The sequence below is a fragment of the Megalobrama amblycephala genome, linkage group LG17 (assembly GCF_018812025.1).
Source record: "Megalobrama amblycephala isolate DHTTF-2021 linkage group LG17, ASM1881202v1, whole genome shotgun sequence".
Lineage (NCBI taxonomy): Eukaryota > Metazoa > Chordata > Actinopteri > Cypriniformes > Xenocyprididae > Megalobrama > Megalobrama amblycephala.
Genome location: NC_063060.1, coordinates 35,396,272 through 35,413,288, shown reverse-complemented (window position 1 = coordinate 35,413,288; position 17,017 = coordinate 35,396,272). Strand labels below are relative to the sequence as shown.

Sequence of the window (17,017 nt, the reverse complement as noted above, 5' to 3'; positions counted from 1 at the left end):
CCTTCTTTAAAAAAAAACAACCTTTTGTGTCATTCAGGACTAGGTGAACTATCCCTTTAAAAAGCATATGGTTCATATGAACCTTCTGAGGGATTCAGTTTGGTTTTTGCTGACTTTAATGATACACTGTAAAAAAAATCCCGTTGTTTCTACGGAAAAATACCGGCAGCTGTGGTTACCAGAACAATACTGTAAAAATGACATCAAACCGTAAACATACTTACGGAGTTACATGTGTATTTTACATTTTAAATATGTATATTTAACATTGGATTTCAGTACACTGTAAAAAAAATCCCAGTAAAATTTACCGTAAAATAACATATTTCATTAACTGATATAATGTTAATTTACCAACCTAATGAAGTACTAATATCTGTTTTGTACCTTTATAATACACTGACAGTCACCAAACACAGTGGTGATGAGAGTCACATGATGAATCAAAGATCATCACAAGCAGCTTTTCCACAAGCTGAGGAGGACAATACTAATATATAGAAGGTGCACACAGTGTCATTCACACACACACTAAACACCATTATGGTAACATGCATGAAATTTTAAAAATGCAATAAACATTAATTTAACAACATTAGATGTAACATAAAACCCTAATGTACATAACTGATTAGAAAAAAATGAGAAAAACTAAGAAGAAACAGAGTTATTTCAACAAAAATATATCAAATGTGAAGTGTCACGCAGGGAATTGTGGGAATGTCAATTTACGGTTTTTCACTGTAAATTTTACAATGAATTGTTATTTTTCACTTTCAAAAATGAATTTTTCAGAACTGTGAATTTAACGGTATTTTACCGTAAAATTACATTAAATGTACCGTTAGATCTATTACAGTTATTCACCGTATATAGTACGGAAACTTTCTGTAAACCAATTAACAGTTTTTCACCGCAGCATTTTTACAGTCTTTTACTGTTAAAATCACGGTAATTTTTTACAGTGTAAGTATCAAATTTAGTCCAGTATCAACTGGAATATCTCCCTCTTTTTTGTACCTAAAATGTTGGCTATCTGATTGTCTGCTTACAATACTCCAGAAGAGCTTAATTTGTGTTTCTGGGAGTTTTTTTTTTTCCCCCTCAGTAATCCTTGTTCTTAACAGCATTCAGGTCACTCATTATGCCTGTTTGAAATGCGTCCTGGCATGAAAGCGTCTTTCCCTGCACATCTGTTTGAATATGGCATTATAAATCAAACTTGTAGGGTCTTCAGGGACCATGGAGCAATTTTTAGTTTCACAGAGCAGCGTTTTGTGCATTTTCAAACCTCAAACCACTTTCACAAGATCATTGTGCTAATAATGTCAAGCTAAATTATGGTAAGCATAAAGGCTAATGTTGTGGCTTATGATGGGCTGCTCCCTTTATATGCTAATGAGGATCTTGTTTTAAAAACAAAATTTGACAGTCATATCATTCTAACCACAAACTGGCACTCACACACTACAGATATCAATAAAGAGTTCATCTAGAGCCAAATGTCCCAACGAAATCCATGTGCCTTGAATGTCAATTTAGCTAGACACACATAAAATGTACCTCAGGGTTTACTCACCCAGGAGACGTTTTTATTCTTAAGAGTTCTAGGCATTTCTGCAAAGAGGAGAAGGAGAACCGGCGACTGATGCCCTCAAATTCCAAGTTCACCTCTGAGATCTGTGGCCCATTTGCGCTGGTGTCTGATCCCACTGAATTTAGGCTTTGATATGATACACCGTGGCCATCGGCCACCACCTACATGATGTGTACAGCAACTGACATGACCAGGACATAACGAAAAACACAAAGTTTGGTCTTCTTGTCTCTATCATTTTCTCGCTCCTCAGCCCCTCTGACTGGCAATGCATTAAAATACTGTATGAATATGCAACGTAACATCTGGATGATGCTCCGCCCCATAGTGCTGGAGGCAGGAACTCATGAGCGGCCAATCCAGCCCACCCAACAGCTGGGAGAGGAGATTTAAAATGATAGAAAGAATAAGGTGGAGCACAGGGCACGTCCTGCCCAGTGTTGTCAGACAGATTGTATGTCTCTCTAAAACAGGATGAGCAATGCATATAATCCTCCGGCACTGTTCAAACACTCTCTGTCCTGCCTAGGTCAAAGCATTGAGTACTGCAAAACAGCACAGTATGCTTTTCATAACCATCAACTAACACCAGCCTTCTCTCTGTTACTATGATAGACCCATTCTGTATATAATGACTTTGATAGTAACAACAGAGGAAACAGATCTGGCCAAGACTGAACATTTTTTTTGGTGAAAATACTATAATGTAATTTAATTGAAAAGTATGAATGGCGCTCTGTGGCGCGCCAGGATTTTTGAACAGCTCTGTGCTTCTATTACAGGGTGCGACATCCTTTATGCTTAATTTTATGTATCTTGCAACTAACGTTAATTAAATTCTGTCATTAATTACTCACCTTCATGTCGATCCAAACCCGTAAGACCTTCGTTCATCTTCGGAACACAAATTAAGATATTTTTGATGAAATCCAAGAGGTATATGACTCATCCATAGACAGCAATATAATCAACACTTTCAAGGTCCAGAAAGATACTAAAGACATTGTTAAAATAGTCCATGTGACTGCAGTAATTCAACCTTAAAGGGATAGTTCACCCAAAAATAAAAATTTTATGTTTATCTGCTTACCCCCAGCGCATCCAAGATGTAGGTGACTTTGTTTCTTCAGTAGAACACAAATGATGATTTTTAACTCCAACCGTTGCCGTCTGTCAGTCAAATAATGCTAGTGGATGGGAACTTCTACTATAAGAGTAAATAAAACTTGCATAGACAAGTCCAAATTAAACCCTGTGGATCGTGACGACACATTGATGTCCTAAGACACGAAACGATCGGTTTGTGCGAGAAACCGAACAGTATTTATATCATTTTTTAACTCTAATACACCACTATGTCCAACGGCATTCATCACTCGATTCGTGAGGTCTGATCGCGCTCTGACAGCGGCAGTGATGTCTCGCTCTCATTGAAGTATATGCGCGAGACATCACTGCCATTGTCAGAGCGCGATCAGACCTCACGAATCGAGTGATGAATACCGTTGGACATAGTGGTGTATTAGAGTTAAAAAATTATATAAAAACTGTTCGGTTTCTCGCATAAACCGATCGTTTCGTGTCTTAGGACATCAATGTGTCGTCATGAGCCGCAGGGTTTAATTTGGACTTGTCTATGCAAGTTTTATTTACTCTTATAGTAGAAGTTCCCATCCACTCGCATTATGAGTTAGCGCTCTGACGTAGAACACAGAAGCAAAGGGATCAAAAATATCTTAATTTGTGTTCCGAAAATGAACAAAGGTCTTACGGGTTTGGAACGACACGAGGGTGAGTAATTAATGACAGAATTTTCATTTTTGGGTTAACTTAACCCTTTAATACGCAACGTTAATATACATGAATAATGTGGCGTACCCCTCTGGCTTCGCCACTGTATTCGTTTTGCTAGGCCGATTGTTTTGTGCATTGCAATGGACTATTTTTTTTATCGCAGAATCCTTAAGATAATATACAGGTAAAATATAATAACCAAAACTAGCAAGTACAGCTCCAATATTTATACCATAGTTAACGAAAATATGTAGAATTATTAAGTTCCCATCCAAAATGGGCAACTATGATCAAATATCAACATAACTGAGGCCCGGTAATTTACTTTTGCATGAGTTTCCAAAAGTGTGACAAGATTTGCACAAGCCGCTTTCACAATGCCTATGATAAAATATGTAAATCTGATTACTATTGAGAATTTACTACTTTATAATGCTATATAGAAACATCAAACAGTCACATAATCTAAAAAGACTGAAGAGAAAAAGAGAAAACATCTTGCATCAAAATTAATTAGAAGGCTTTTTTTTAATGACCACCCTAGAATTTATTACGTTTTATTGTAGTAATAGTTACTGTGGTCAATTTTGACCATAAAATGAATAAATAATCATTTTCAGTATAAGAAAATTAATTGCATGCACTTACTTGCTCCTTGTTAGAATTATTTTTTTATTTGCAAAATGTTGGTTTACATATCATCTACACATACAAAGTTGGTTGATAACAAATTTTGCAAATAAATAAATAAATAATTCTAACAAGGACACCCCACTAAAACGGTTTACTCTTCAACTCCTAATGTTCAAAGGAAATCTACGATCTTGCTGAAGCTTAAAACTTTGTACTGGTGTCTACATTCATTTCCTTAATTCATGTGACACATGATTCTTCACATAAAACAATAAAATACTCAATGTTCCAAAGGGTTGTGAAATGCATGAGCCCATTGCTAAAGTGTCGTATGTGTACATTAATCAAACATTTTGGGGGGTGTCCGTCGACTCTACAGTACAAACTGTTAAAAAAATACTCTCAGAATGAGGAAAGCTGGCTTATCAATCAAAATAGAATGGGTTTGCTCAACCTTTTCATTTAAATAATGTGGTGTATGTGAATGCCAGAAATTGGCATTAACAGAGGCATGTCCTTCATCCGCTGCCATCCTGTCTCCAGTATTCTGGCAGAATATGACAGAGATGGGTTCTCTTCCATTAGCCACTGCCAATAGCCAGATAAACACTTAATATAATTCAAGTTCACTCAAGATCAGTATCTGCCAAAGAAAAGAGTTGAATATCGTATTGAAAGAACATTAAAGTAAAAGCCGAACTAGACCGTATTTCCAACCCTTCCACTTATTAAAGTCTTAAAGGTTTAGTTCACCCAAAAATGAAAATTCTGTCATTAATTACTCACCCTCATGTCGTTCCAAACCCGTAAGACCTACGGCGTAAGACCTACATAGAACCTGGAAGGAATGTTTTCCTTTCTGGGCCTTGAAAGTGGTAATTAAATTGCTGTCTAGGTCAAAGAGCTCTCGGATTTCATCAAAAATATCTTAATTTGTGTTCCCGAGATGAACGAAGGTCTTATGTGTCTGGAACGACATGAGGGTGAGTACTTAATGACAGAAATTTAATTTTTGGGTGGACTAATCCTTTAATACTTCACCTTCTCAAGTTAAGCTGCCAAGTGATAGCATTTGCATTTAATGATTTCTTCATGAAACTATAACCGATTAAGTCAGTTTCTTCCTCACAATATCACACTTACGTGAACCACATATAAAAAAAGCACATAAAAAAAAAAAACACTTCCCAGAAGGCATAACCTTTGATCAAGTTCGCAAGTGCCATCACTAAGTCAGAGAGTCTTTTGTCAAGAGAAGTGGTAAATGTGTCTGCAAGAAATCTAGCCTGGATGAAATCTAAATTGTGTCTTTTAGACACAAATACTTGCCGTATAATCCATGTTAGGGGATTAGATACACAACAGAAACCAAGAACACATGGCAGCGAATTGGAACAGGCAGCACCTCCCAAGTGCACTTCAGAGGCTTAACATGAAAGTTCAATCTATTCAACACATCAATATATCACACAAAGCTCCTACACTGTCCTGCTCTATACTGAAGACAAAAATAGAAAAACCACCTCATAATCCCTTTAGTCATGTTTTCTAATAAAAATATCTAAAATCATTTCATTAAACATGAAAATGCACTTGCAACCTGTTGTCCATATAATGTGATGTCTGTCAGAGTGATTTGTAATCGCATACTACTACCATACATTTATTGCTGCAGTATACAGTACAGAGTGTGCACAGTACAATATTATACGACAGAGGTTACTGTGTAATATTACTTCATCCTATAATGCAATGTGCTTCACTTTTAAGTATGATCAGACTTTCCAAATTTAGGATATTTTTTGCACAAAACTGGATTTAAAATAAAAATGTACTTTTTTGCTAGCTTGACTCCACTTGCTGATGAGGTCATGTAGTAATAATCGTGATAAAATGAAGATGTTTGAATCGTTTATTATGAAATGTTTATCACATTAAAGTTTGTAGTATGTAGGCTATGTATACAGCACAATTTTCAGTAAGTTGCATAGTACTAGCATTCCATTCTGAACATATCCCGAAATATTTGACTATTTATAATATTTTATAATTTTATTATTAATATTGTCGGTGGTTGTTGCAAATAAAAATGAGAAACTGATCTAAATGCAGCAGTAATGATTTGATTAAACTCTGACTCGAAACAAAAACTAGAAATACTCAGAACTAGAAAACAATGAACAGAACTGTATAAACCTGATGAGAGCAGACAACGAACTGAAAGAAACACAGAGCTTAAAGCTGCAGTCCGTAAGGTTTGTCTCTTTGTCGCCATCTCTGTTTGAAACCTGCAATTGCAGTTATTTGTGGAATTATCATCTTTACGTGAGTTGTGCATCGGCACGGCTCCTCAGCGTGGATGAATCTAATGTTTGCTGTCAGTCACCAAACCAGTGTGGATACTGTACTTCAGAATCAGAGATTGTAGTCTGGGAAGTATGACCAAAATATGAATTTTCACCCGAAAATGTCATCTGAACAAGTAAGTAACAAATCTGCCACTTTTGTTCTGACCAACTGAGAAAAAAAAGCATTACAATAAATCATGCTACCAATGTTGATTAAATCGCTTAGCTTGGATCACATCAAACCGTGCAAATCATTATTGTTACACTTTGTTCAATTCAAAATGATAAGTTTAATTATTCCAGCTGCTGTGAGAAAATGACTATAAATGATTCACTGCCTGCAGCATCCTCACATGATATAGCCTACTAGCTGGGACTCCTTTATCTGAACAGATGTGATGCAATGACGCAAAGATGAACGGCTACATCCTCAAATTTCCCTTGGAAACCTACCAGAACCACCCGAAATAGAAAACATTATTACAAGCTTAGCTTTGTGAATCGGGCTAAGGTAAGGAGATAGTTTCGAACACTGGCTTGTTATCCCAGGTGAAAAAAAAGCTCTCAGATTTCATCAAAAATATCTTAATTTGTACACTTCTATAATGTACTTAAAGTGCTCTATTTTCGCGCACTAATTTTGTACTTAATATACTGAAAATTCTTCTTTAGTACTTCTTGAGATAAACTTAAGAACATCGAAGTGTACTCAACTGTGCTATTTTGAGACAGCATTAAATATGTATTTAAATGTGCTATAAAATTACTATCTCTGTATTTAAAAAATGTATTTAGATACCACTTGTAGTACACTATGGGTTCAAATGTATTATAAGTGGTATCTAAATACATTTTTTAAATACAGAGATAGTATATTAAAAGCACATTTTAGTTCATATTTCATGCTGTCTCAAAATAGCACAGTTGAGTACACTTAAGATGACCTTAAAGGGTTAGTTCACCCAAAAATGAAAATTATGTCATTAATGACTCACCCTCATGTCGTTCCAAACCCGTAAGACCTCCGTTCATCTTCGGACCACAGTTTAAGATATTTTAGATTTAGTCCGAGAGCTTTCTGTCCCTCCATTGAAAATGTATGTACGGTAGACTGTCCATGTCCAGAAAGGTAATAAAAACATCATCAAAGTAGTCCATGTGACATCAGTGGGTTGGTTAGAATTTTTTGAAGCATCGAAAATACATTTTGGTCCAAAAATAACAAAAAACGACGACTTTATTCAGCATTGTCTTCTCTTCCGGAATCCTAAAATACTACAGAGGAATTTTTAGTATATCAAGTACAAAATTAGTGCACGAAAATAGAGCACTTTAAGTATATTATAGAAATGTACTTTTTTTTCACCTGGGATGTACTTGCTCAAAAATTGATTTTGGATCATTTTTAACCAAAAAAAGTTATGGACTGCAGCTTTAAATACCAAAACAAACTAATCAACGAAATGAACAACAGTTGCAAAACTGACCATCAAATCACTGAAAATAAAACCATAGAAACAAACTGGAAACTACGAAACACAACTAAAACCCACCAAAAAGAGACATAAACACAGATGACCTGTAACAAATAATAATGTTATTAACAATATACAACAGCCAGCACGGCCTAAGTGACGTCAGCACAAGGTTATTATGTTAATTTCATGTTGACTCCACACAAGCTACTCGAGAAATTATGAAGGTAATTTCTTTGAAAACCAGTGTTAATATCGCATGCAGTGCTGGAATATATTTTACTTACAAATCACACTAATATCTAGCAGTTAGTTTGACTGTAGCATAAGACATTGATCGTCCTGTGGCGAAAATACCAACGGCACATTTCTGAGGATTTGGAAACATCTGACGCAGCGGTTACAGTAAAAGACGGCGCTTTCATTTTTATAATTCCTTTTTTTTTTTTTTTTTTTTTTTTGCACTTTGAGTTCTGCGCCTGACACTGCATACGGTCTGAGGCACGATAAGCCTATTTACTACCTGTTTGCTTTGACAGCTTTGGAGCTCAGTGTGCTTCTGTGTGACTGTGATCCCCTTCCGCCTGCTCTGGGGGATTTAGGTAAGGCATTGATTCATCATGACACACACAGTAGTGACTCACGCGTCTCCATTCTGTTCTTTTACACACGCTCTCATTCACTTTCTCTCCATGCGGCAGCTCAGGTGGCAGAAAAAAACTTGGCTTAAAATAACAGCAAGGGTATTTTTAGACCTTCTAGTTCCCGCTGAAAATACGTGCTCGTACGTACGTCAAATGTTATGAATGATGATGACGAGCTCAGAGAGATACTGTGGTGGTGGTGTTGGCAGTAGTAGTAGTAGGTGGATGGTTCAGTTCTGACCTCTTCACTCAATGCTACTGAGGGAACAGGTTGCCATTTTGAAATCTTGAAAGTCCAGAATGCCACAAAACAGTCAGGACATTACAATGACATGAACTTCACCCCTGTTTTTAGCATTATAAAGTGTAATATACACAAAAACACTAATTGAAAACTTTAAGGAGGCTTAGAATGACAATATAGGCTACCCTTATTTCACACTTTCAAGTTCTACATAAAGTGCATTTTGTGATACTTACTCAAAATTGTATATTTACAGGTTATATTTTCACGTGCAGCCCTGGTTTTCAACCAAGAGCATCCTGACAAAGGAAGATAACATTGAGCATGCTGCAGTTACTCACATAGGTGGACTGTTCTCTCCGCCAGTGTCCCAGACCACAGCAATACATCAAGAGAACATCCAGGGGGGTCCAGATGATGGTGCAGCCAAGAAGAGAGTCTAAATCACTCTTTCTGTGACACACAGCCTCTGGTTCCCTTTCTGTAAGGGACAGCCATCACATCAGTCTGATGAGAGACACAGCAGCAGCAGGTAACTGTCTCCGTTCCACACAGCCTCTGGTCCAGCCCGTAGGTTTACAGAGCGGATAAAAAGCGAACATTCCTCCACAAACAGTGATGAATGGGATGCAGTCAGTCAAAGTGAGTGATTCACATCCTCCTGATGCTTGAGACCAACAGGCTCACAGTCTGCTGGCTCCAGGTGTGTGCGATCTGTTTGTTCCGCTCTTCCCCCGTTGAGTTCCTCGCTTTATTTATTTACGCCCTCCCCAGACAAACCCCCCCCACCCCACCCCTCCCACCGCACCCCTTTTTTTTCAAAGACAGACACAGGCTCAGAGTTTAAAATTGATACACGGTGTAAATGTCATTTTCCTGCCTGACTTTCTCTGCGTCAGCTTCTCCCCGCCCACTCCGGCCAATCAGAATCCAGAAGCGAGCCACGTCTGGGTTGCCTTGTCTCCAGTCCACACAGGCAGAGGAGGCTGGAGTCCACCGTCTGCCGTCTCTCCTCCCTGGTCTCTGCTGCTTCTCTACCTCCACAACCCCTCCCGCATCCCTTCCCTGTGGATTTAGGCTCTTTCTGTCTCTTTTTCCATTGATGTTGTCACGGGCACTCCTGATAACCCCCTCGCGTTACCCCCTCGTGTCCTTTCTGTGGCTATATTTTGCCATTTTCCCTCGCTCCCTGTTGCTACACTGCATGCTAGAGCACTTAGTGGAGCTTGTAATGCAGGAGAAACACAGACTGAATTTAAATGCGCTTCCTTCTTCCTCTCAATGAATCTCAGATGCTTTTCTATATCGCAGGCTTTATCAGTCAGTCCACTCCTCTTCTTTATCTATATACTGTATCTGAGTGTCTGTCCTTGCTGTCTCCTCTCCCTCTGTTGTCCCCTGCTGAGGAGGTGAGCGAGAGCTCATGCAATTTCATTTGCTGCATCTGTTCAGATGCTGACTGTCAAGTTTAAACGGAATGAATTAAAATTAAGCTCTATTCTGAAATCTGTAGGAGGAACACTGAGGCGAACAATTCAGTCACACTCAGAGATGGGTTTTTAACATCTCCTTTTGAGAGAATAAATTACGCCTCGTTGGTTAGATGGAAATAATGCCAAGCTGAGAAAATAGGCTTGAAATAAGCATTAGATTGAAAAAGAAGAATATCATATTCAGAGGTTTCTCCTTGAATACTTATAAATGGGATTTCAGAAAATAAATTGAGATATCATCATCACACATAAAGCAACATCCTGGTGGTCATAGACTTCAACAATGTTGGGACGTTTAATAAAATTTATTTGTCAAAAAAAAAAAAAAATGAAAATTGTTCAATTGTTCATCGTTTAATTGAAAAATCATGGAAAAAATTGTGTAAAAACCTGTTAGCTGCAAGTTAAACTGGTTAGTTACCTTTACTATATATATATATATATATATATATATATATATATATATATATATATATATATATATATAAATAATATATATATAGTGGAAAAATACATTTAACAGGAAAATTGTGTCAATTACAATATAATTTTCTGTGAAAATGACAATACTTCTAGAAGTAAAAAGTGTCATTTAAAGCTGCAGTCCGTAACTTTTTTTGGTTCAAAATGATCCAAAATCAATTTTTGAGCAAGTACATAACCAGCCAATCTTCTTATTTACAACGGTAAGCTTGTAATAATGTTTTACAATAAAATCGGTACTAGTGGGTTTCCGCTGGAAATTTGAGCATGCAGCTGTTCGTCTTTGCGTCATTACGTCACGTCTGTTTAGATAAAGGAGGAGTCTCAGCTAGCTGACTATATCATGTGAGAATGCTGCAGGCGGCTGATAATTTATAGCCTTTTCTCACAGCAGCTGCAATAATTAAACATCATTTTGATGGTGGATTGTAATCCAGAAAGGTCCAAATGACAATCATCAGTGACAACTGGAGATTCACCCGTAGTCAAAAGCGAAAGACTTCGGACTGCAGAGTGGCTACAGAAATTGAAATCTACAGGTAACGCTAATACACACTAAATACACATAGTCATGCAATGCTGATGTTGTTAACATTAACAATTTGAGAACAAAATATAACAATAAGAATAATTTGCATGGCTTGACGTGATCCGAGCTAAACGATCGTTAGATTAATCACCATTGGCAGTGCGATTTATTGTATTGCTGATGCAAAACTTACAGACTGCGGCTTTAACAATTTCCAGTGAAAATCTACAAAAGACAATGCATGTTTTTTACAGTAAAATACTCATAAAAATATTTTGTTGTTAATTTATTTTGAAAGTATGAAAAGAAAAACCTTATAGAATTAGCTTATTAATTTTTAATATCAATATTAAAAATATCAATAATATTATAGTTTGATAATTTGAAAGTTTTTACAGTAAATTATTGGAAAAATAATAATGAAATGTTTTTTTTCTTTAAAAAAACTAATGTAAATATCCTTATTATTAAAATTCATTAAAAATATTAATGTAAATATATATTAAAATGTATTTAATAAATAGTAAAAATATCTAGGGTCTAGTAAAAAGAGTCTTAGGAGAGAATGATCTCTGTCACACTGTCATAGCTCTCAAGGTTACAAATGCATAACTTGATAACTGGTATAACAATAACAAATCAGGTGTGTCTATGTATCATGAAATACAAAAAATGATGGACGGAATTATGGTTTGCAGCAATAAGAGGTTTCATTTATGAGATGCAAGGGGATTTCTGAACATCACGGAAATTCAAAAGCTTCTCTGCGTCTTATGATATACATTAGAGTAGAATCATAGTATTACTGTTCAGGCGTTTTATAAAAAGCAATCCGTTTTTACATGATCAAAACGTGTCCTGGCACAAGATGAACTTGCATTACCTTACATTCAATATCAACCATAGCTGCACTCATATGCTGAAATGAAATCCAACAATAAACGTGTAGTTTCAGATGTTCTTAATTTTAAAACATGACATTTGACATAATGAATTAAAATGTACATTAAAAAAGCCTTAAAACATATTAAACAGCATTTACCAATATCATTTTCAATAAATATTAATAGAATGATGGCTAAACATTCAGATGACCGTCTATAGTTTTGGTTATCTGTAAAATAAAAATCATGAAATATACACATTCATTCATATTTACAAGTCAAAATACATAGGCTGTCAATCTGTACTTATTTCTTCTCTTATTTTCCTCACAATGCCCTCAGAACATGCTTCTTTTGTTCAGCAGCTTTAGTTTAGTCATAAAGACAAAGTACATGAAAGACACCGCAGCAAGAATGTTCTTTAGTATGTACAGCACAGGGGTAACGTAACCGAAGACCCCTACCAGGCATATGCGCACCACCAGGAAGGGCAAATCTTGGGAAAGGACGCTGGAAGCAGTCAGCAGAGGACTGTCTGGAGTTAGAACAGTACGTAGGATGGACAGATAAGCCAGCATGTATATGGGAAACACCCACGCTGAGTAATACACCGAATCAGTCCCGGCCGCCCTCAACATTTCCACGGTGTCAAACCAGAACATGAAGGAGGCCACGAAGAGGTCATGCCGAGGGTCTCGAATCCAGAAAAAGCGAAAGGGACCTGAGTGAGAATGAGAGGAGTAGAGATATGCCGTGCTGCTGGTGCGAGACGGGCCTAATAGTGACCCGTTCCTGACCGGCGACCTGAGAGACGTGTCGCCGTCCCGTCCGTTAGCCTGCAGCTGCGCGGACACTGATGTCACCTGCTCCAAGTGAGTCAGAACCGGACCCGGCATCTCAAAATCCAGATCTAATGCACTTGCTTTTTAAAAAGAGCATAAAAGTAGAGCACAACTTAGACAGATCATTTAATTGGCCGTATTTATTGGCTATTATCTCTTACCCTGTCCTGTCAGGCGAAGAGGGCGAATTCTCTCCACTATGTCCACACAAATGAGGGAGAACAAGACCAGAGAGACAGGGAGCTCAGTGAAGCGGTCAAACTTAATGCCAGCGTCAACCTGAACCTGCACAACCATAAATAGGCCAGAGGGTTGCTGAGAGAATGCAAAAAGCCTTTTATCGTCCCAAGAGAAAATAGAGGTGAAAGACTGAAAATGAGTTTTAGATGTATCACCAAAAACAAACTAAACCAATCAAAAACCGTGAGAACTTTTTTAGAAATGCAGGTAGTGTAGACTACGGGCCTCGTGATTTTAGATCTAAGTTGGCTGTAATTTAGCTCCATTCACATTCCACAGTCTATAATACCCCATCTTTGGGTTAATAGTAAATCTGCTGTTCAACACTGAGTTACTGAGTACCTCAGAGAGGATTTGTTTATGAAAGGTTTCTGTTGTGTTGATGAGCCCTAGAGTTTTTATTACATACCAAAACTGCCATAATGTTTCTCATATACAGTGTATTTTGTTTCCTACTTTCAGAATGAAGTTACATGACAAAGAAACAGTACATGGTGTTTGTATACGTTCAAATGGAGACAGACTTTTAAAGTTCTAATTAAGAACCTTTTAAAGTTCCAAATTATTCTCTAGTTCTCAGGAAACCATCAGTGTAGTGATGTTTAAATCAACCTAAAAAAAAAACAATATGTTGATATTAACAACTAATAACATAACATGAAACATATTTTAATCTCCAAAAAAACATATAGCAAATCAAAAACCCTCTACAGTGAACTAATTGATGTCATGGATTCTAATAATATTTATTTTAATATACCATTGTCATAACGTAATTACAAAATAAGTACACTGTAAAAAATTATTTTAATGATTTATCACATTTTTTCTTTTGTCAAATTAACTCCAATAATGAATGTGGATCAGATAACGTAATATTTTGAGTTTCTGTTGATTGAACCAATCGCCTTCATTGTATTAACTGAAATGTTTGATTTCAATGAACTCAAAATTTTAAGGCCGATAACTTACATTTTTAAGTCAAACCAACAAGTCTTTTTTTTTTTTTTTTACAGTGTACTGAGTAATTGTAATTAACAACATATACTTACTATAGGTTTAGGGTTTGGTTTAGTGTTAGTTGTTGTAATTATGCATAATTAGCTGTTGTTATTATTATAGAAAATACATTAATACATTGCTGCATATTCATATAGTAGTTTCTAAATGAGACCATTACCTTTGAGTTGGCTATGATGATAGCAAAGCATGGTAAAGTGCTGAGAATCACATAGGCGAGAGTAACAGGTCGCCTGCAGAAGAAATAAGGGTGTTTTCATTGTGAAACTCAATTAGCATCACAAACTATTAGAAATTAAATTAGAAATTAAGAGTATGATTTCATATTTTTCACATTAGAAGGGGGAAAAAACCTGGTCCCATAATGTGTCTTACTTAAAATGCAGCTTGGTTTATGTTTGACATGAAATTTCTGGACATTCAATCAGTGGCATGTAGTGTGACAAGGAATAATTCATCTTTTTTTTAGTTTTTATGTCTATACTGAAAATTATTTCACCGCAGAACCATTTACAGTGAACCAGTGAAGCCAAAAAAATGGGTGATTCTGAGTGGTGAAAATTTAAAAGAAACAACAATCAGTCAGAGTATATAAGTATTTTCACATATGAAAATTCAAACAAAAAAAGTTACTGTTGAATAATAAAAGAGTTCATGGGTCAACTACCCTTATACAAAAATAGAGAAGCAGTGGTTAGTACTCACCAGTTAGTCACTTCTGAGAACCGTTGAGTCTTGAGGATGAAGTACTTCAAAGGAACCCACACAAACAGGGTTGCAGACGCCATATAGGCCACAGAGGCCGCCACCACCAGCCAGTAGGCAGTGGTACTAGACTTCACAAGTCGAATGACTGAAGCGAAGCGCTCCATAACTACAAACACAGGAATACAGAGACATGCGAACTGTAGAAGCTCATAAAGGATGAGTTTGACAGTCTTCCAAGAGGGCATCTTGGCAGTTTGAGTCTTCAGTAAATCCCTCTACGAGTGAGCCGTCACTGAATACATCCAGTGCATCTCCTTCAACGCTGAATGACTGAACGCTCTGGACTCTGTACACTGGCACTGCTTACACTGCATTCCTACAGGTGCTCTTTTATTGCCACAGTAATGAAGCAGTCATTTTCTTTTTATGGAGTTATGGGAAGAAAAATTGTCATTCCAGTAGCAAACTGAAACAATATAGTCATAATGACATGCGGCAATGTCCCCACATCAAAAACGTATATTAATGGTGTTCTTAGTCCAAAAACAGTAATGATAATTTAAAAAAAAAAAATAAAAGAAAGAGGATAAAGGTGTCTAATTTTATTTTACATATCAAGTAGTATTTTGCTGAGGCTTGTAATCTCCATGGTAAAAAACTCAACAGTATCTTTATTTTTTCAGTAAAAACTCTTATGTACAAAATGTACTGAATTGATTAAAAAAATACGTTTCATAATAAAAAACTAGACAATACATTTTTGTTGGAAATACTCAAATTGTTTCTGAAACTCTCTTATGCACACCAGGCTTTTCATTTTTTTAACCAAAAACACATAAAACTGCCATATTTAAAAATGTTATTATAAATTTTAAGGGTTAGTTCACCCAAAAATGAAATTTCTATCATTAATTACTCAACCTCATATCGTTCCATACTCATAAGACCTTCGTTCACCTTCGGAACACAAATTAAGATATTTTTGATGAAATCCGAGAGGATCCCCCATAGAAAGCATATTCAAGGTCTAGAAAGGTAGTAAAAACATTGTTAAAATAGTTCACATGACTACAGTGGTTCAACCTTAATGTTATTTAAGCAATGAGAATACTAAAATAACAAAAATAACAACTTTATTCAACAATTTCTTGCCTTTCCTGTCAGTCTGCTATGCTGTTTATGCTGTAAACACAGTGCAGCACTTCCTGGTTCTACGTCAGAACAGCGACTCAGTATTGGCCGACGCTGTTCGCGTGAGCAGCACGACGCTGACGCAGAAGGTGGCCAATAATAGGCTTGTTTGAGATGCATCAGCGCTGCACAGACCGATCGGCGTATGACACCAAAGTACCATGATATAGCGATTCAAAAGCATAAGGAGTCATATGCTCTCCACAAAAAGTGGAGTGTGCACAAAAAGTATTCTAAACGCTTCATAACATTAAGGTTAAACCACTGTAGTCACATGGACTATTTTAACAATGTCTTTACTATCTTTCTGGGCCTTGAATGTGGTAATTCTGTTGCTTTCTATGGAGGATCAGAAAGATCTCTGATTTCATCAAAAATATCTTAATTTGTGTTCTGAAGATGGGTTTGGAACGACATGAGTGATTAATTAATGACAGAATTTTCAATTTTGGGTGAACTTACCTTTTATGTAAACTGTTTTTACACATTTTTAAATGTATAACAACTGAATTTTCAGCAGCCTTAATTCCAGTCTTCAGTGTCACATGATCCCTTAGAAATCATTCTATGCTGATTTGCTGCTCGACAAACATCTCTTATTATTATCAATGTTGAAAACAGTTGTGCTGCTTAATATTTTTGTGGAAACCATGATACTTTTTTTTTTTTTTTTTTTTCAAATTCTCTGATGAATAGAAAGTTTTAATCAATGTAATGCGTCCTTGCTGAATAAAAGTACTAATTTCTCTTTAAAAAATTTGACGCTAATGATAATAATAATCTGTAACACTTTAGTTTAGGGTCCAATTCTCAGTATTAACTAGTTGCTTATTAGCATGCATATTATTAGGATATTGGCTGTTTATCAGTACTTATAAAGCACATATTAATG

General features: G+C 36.3%; 2 protein-coding genes across 3 annotated transcripts in view; both read right to left on the bottom strand.

Annotated features, from left to right (window-relative positions):
- Positions 1–10,508, bottom strand: part of cacnb2b (calcium channel, voltage-dependent, beta 2b) — a 47,201-nt gene extending 36,693 nt beyond the window's left edge. The window contains exon 1 of one of the 2 annotated variants that reach the window (XM_048165083.1): positions 9,077–10,508. In XM_048165083.1, the coding sequence (XP_048021040.1) occupies positions 9,077–9,124 (48 nt within the window). In that variant the 5' untranslated portion in view covers positions 9,125–10,508. The remainder of the gene's footprint in view (positions 1–9,076) is intronic. The other variant, XM_048165084.1, reaches the window with a different exon arrangement.
- Positions 10,509–12,188: 1,680 nt separating this feature from the next.
- Positions 12,189–15,864, bottom strand: tmem236 (transmembrane protein 236). Its single transcript, XM_048164887.1, has 4 exons — positions 14,932–15,864; positions 14,387–14,459; positions 13,128–13,251; positions 12,189–13,046 (listed from the first exon to the last, which is right to left on the bottom strand). The coding sequence occupies exons 1-4, from the start codon at positions 15,177–15,179 to the stop codon at positions 12,463–12,465; spliced, it is 1,029 nt and encodes a 342-aa protein (XP_048020844.1). The 5' UTR covers positions 15,180–15,864; the 3' UTR covers positions 12,189–12,462.
- Between the last annotated feature and the right edge of the window lie 1,153 nt (positions 15,865–17,017).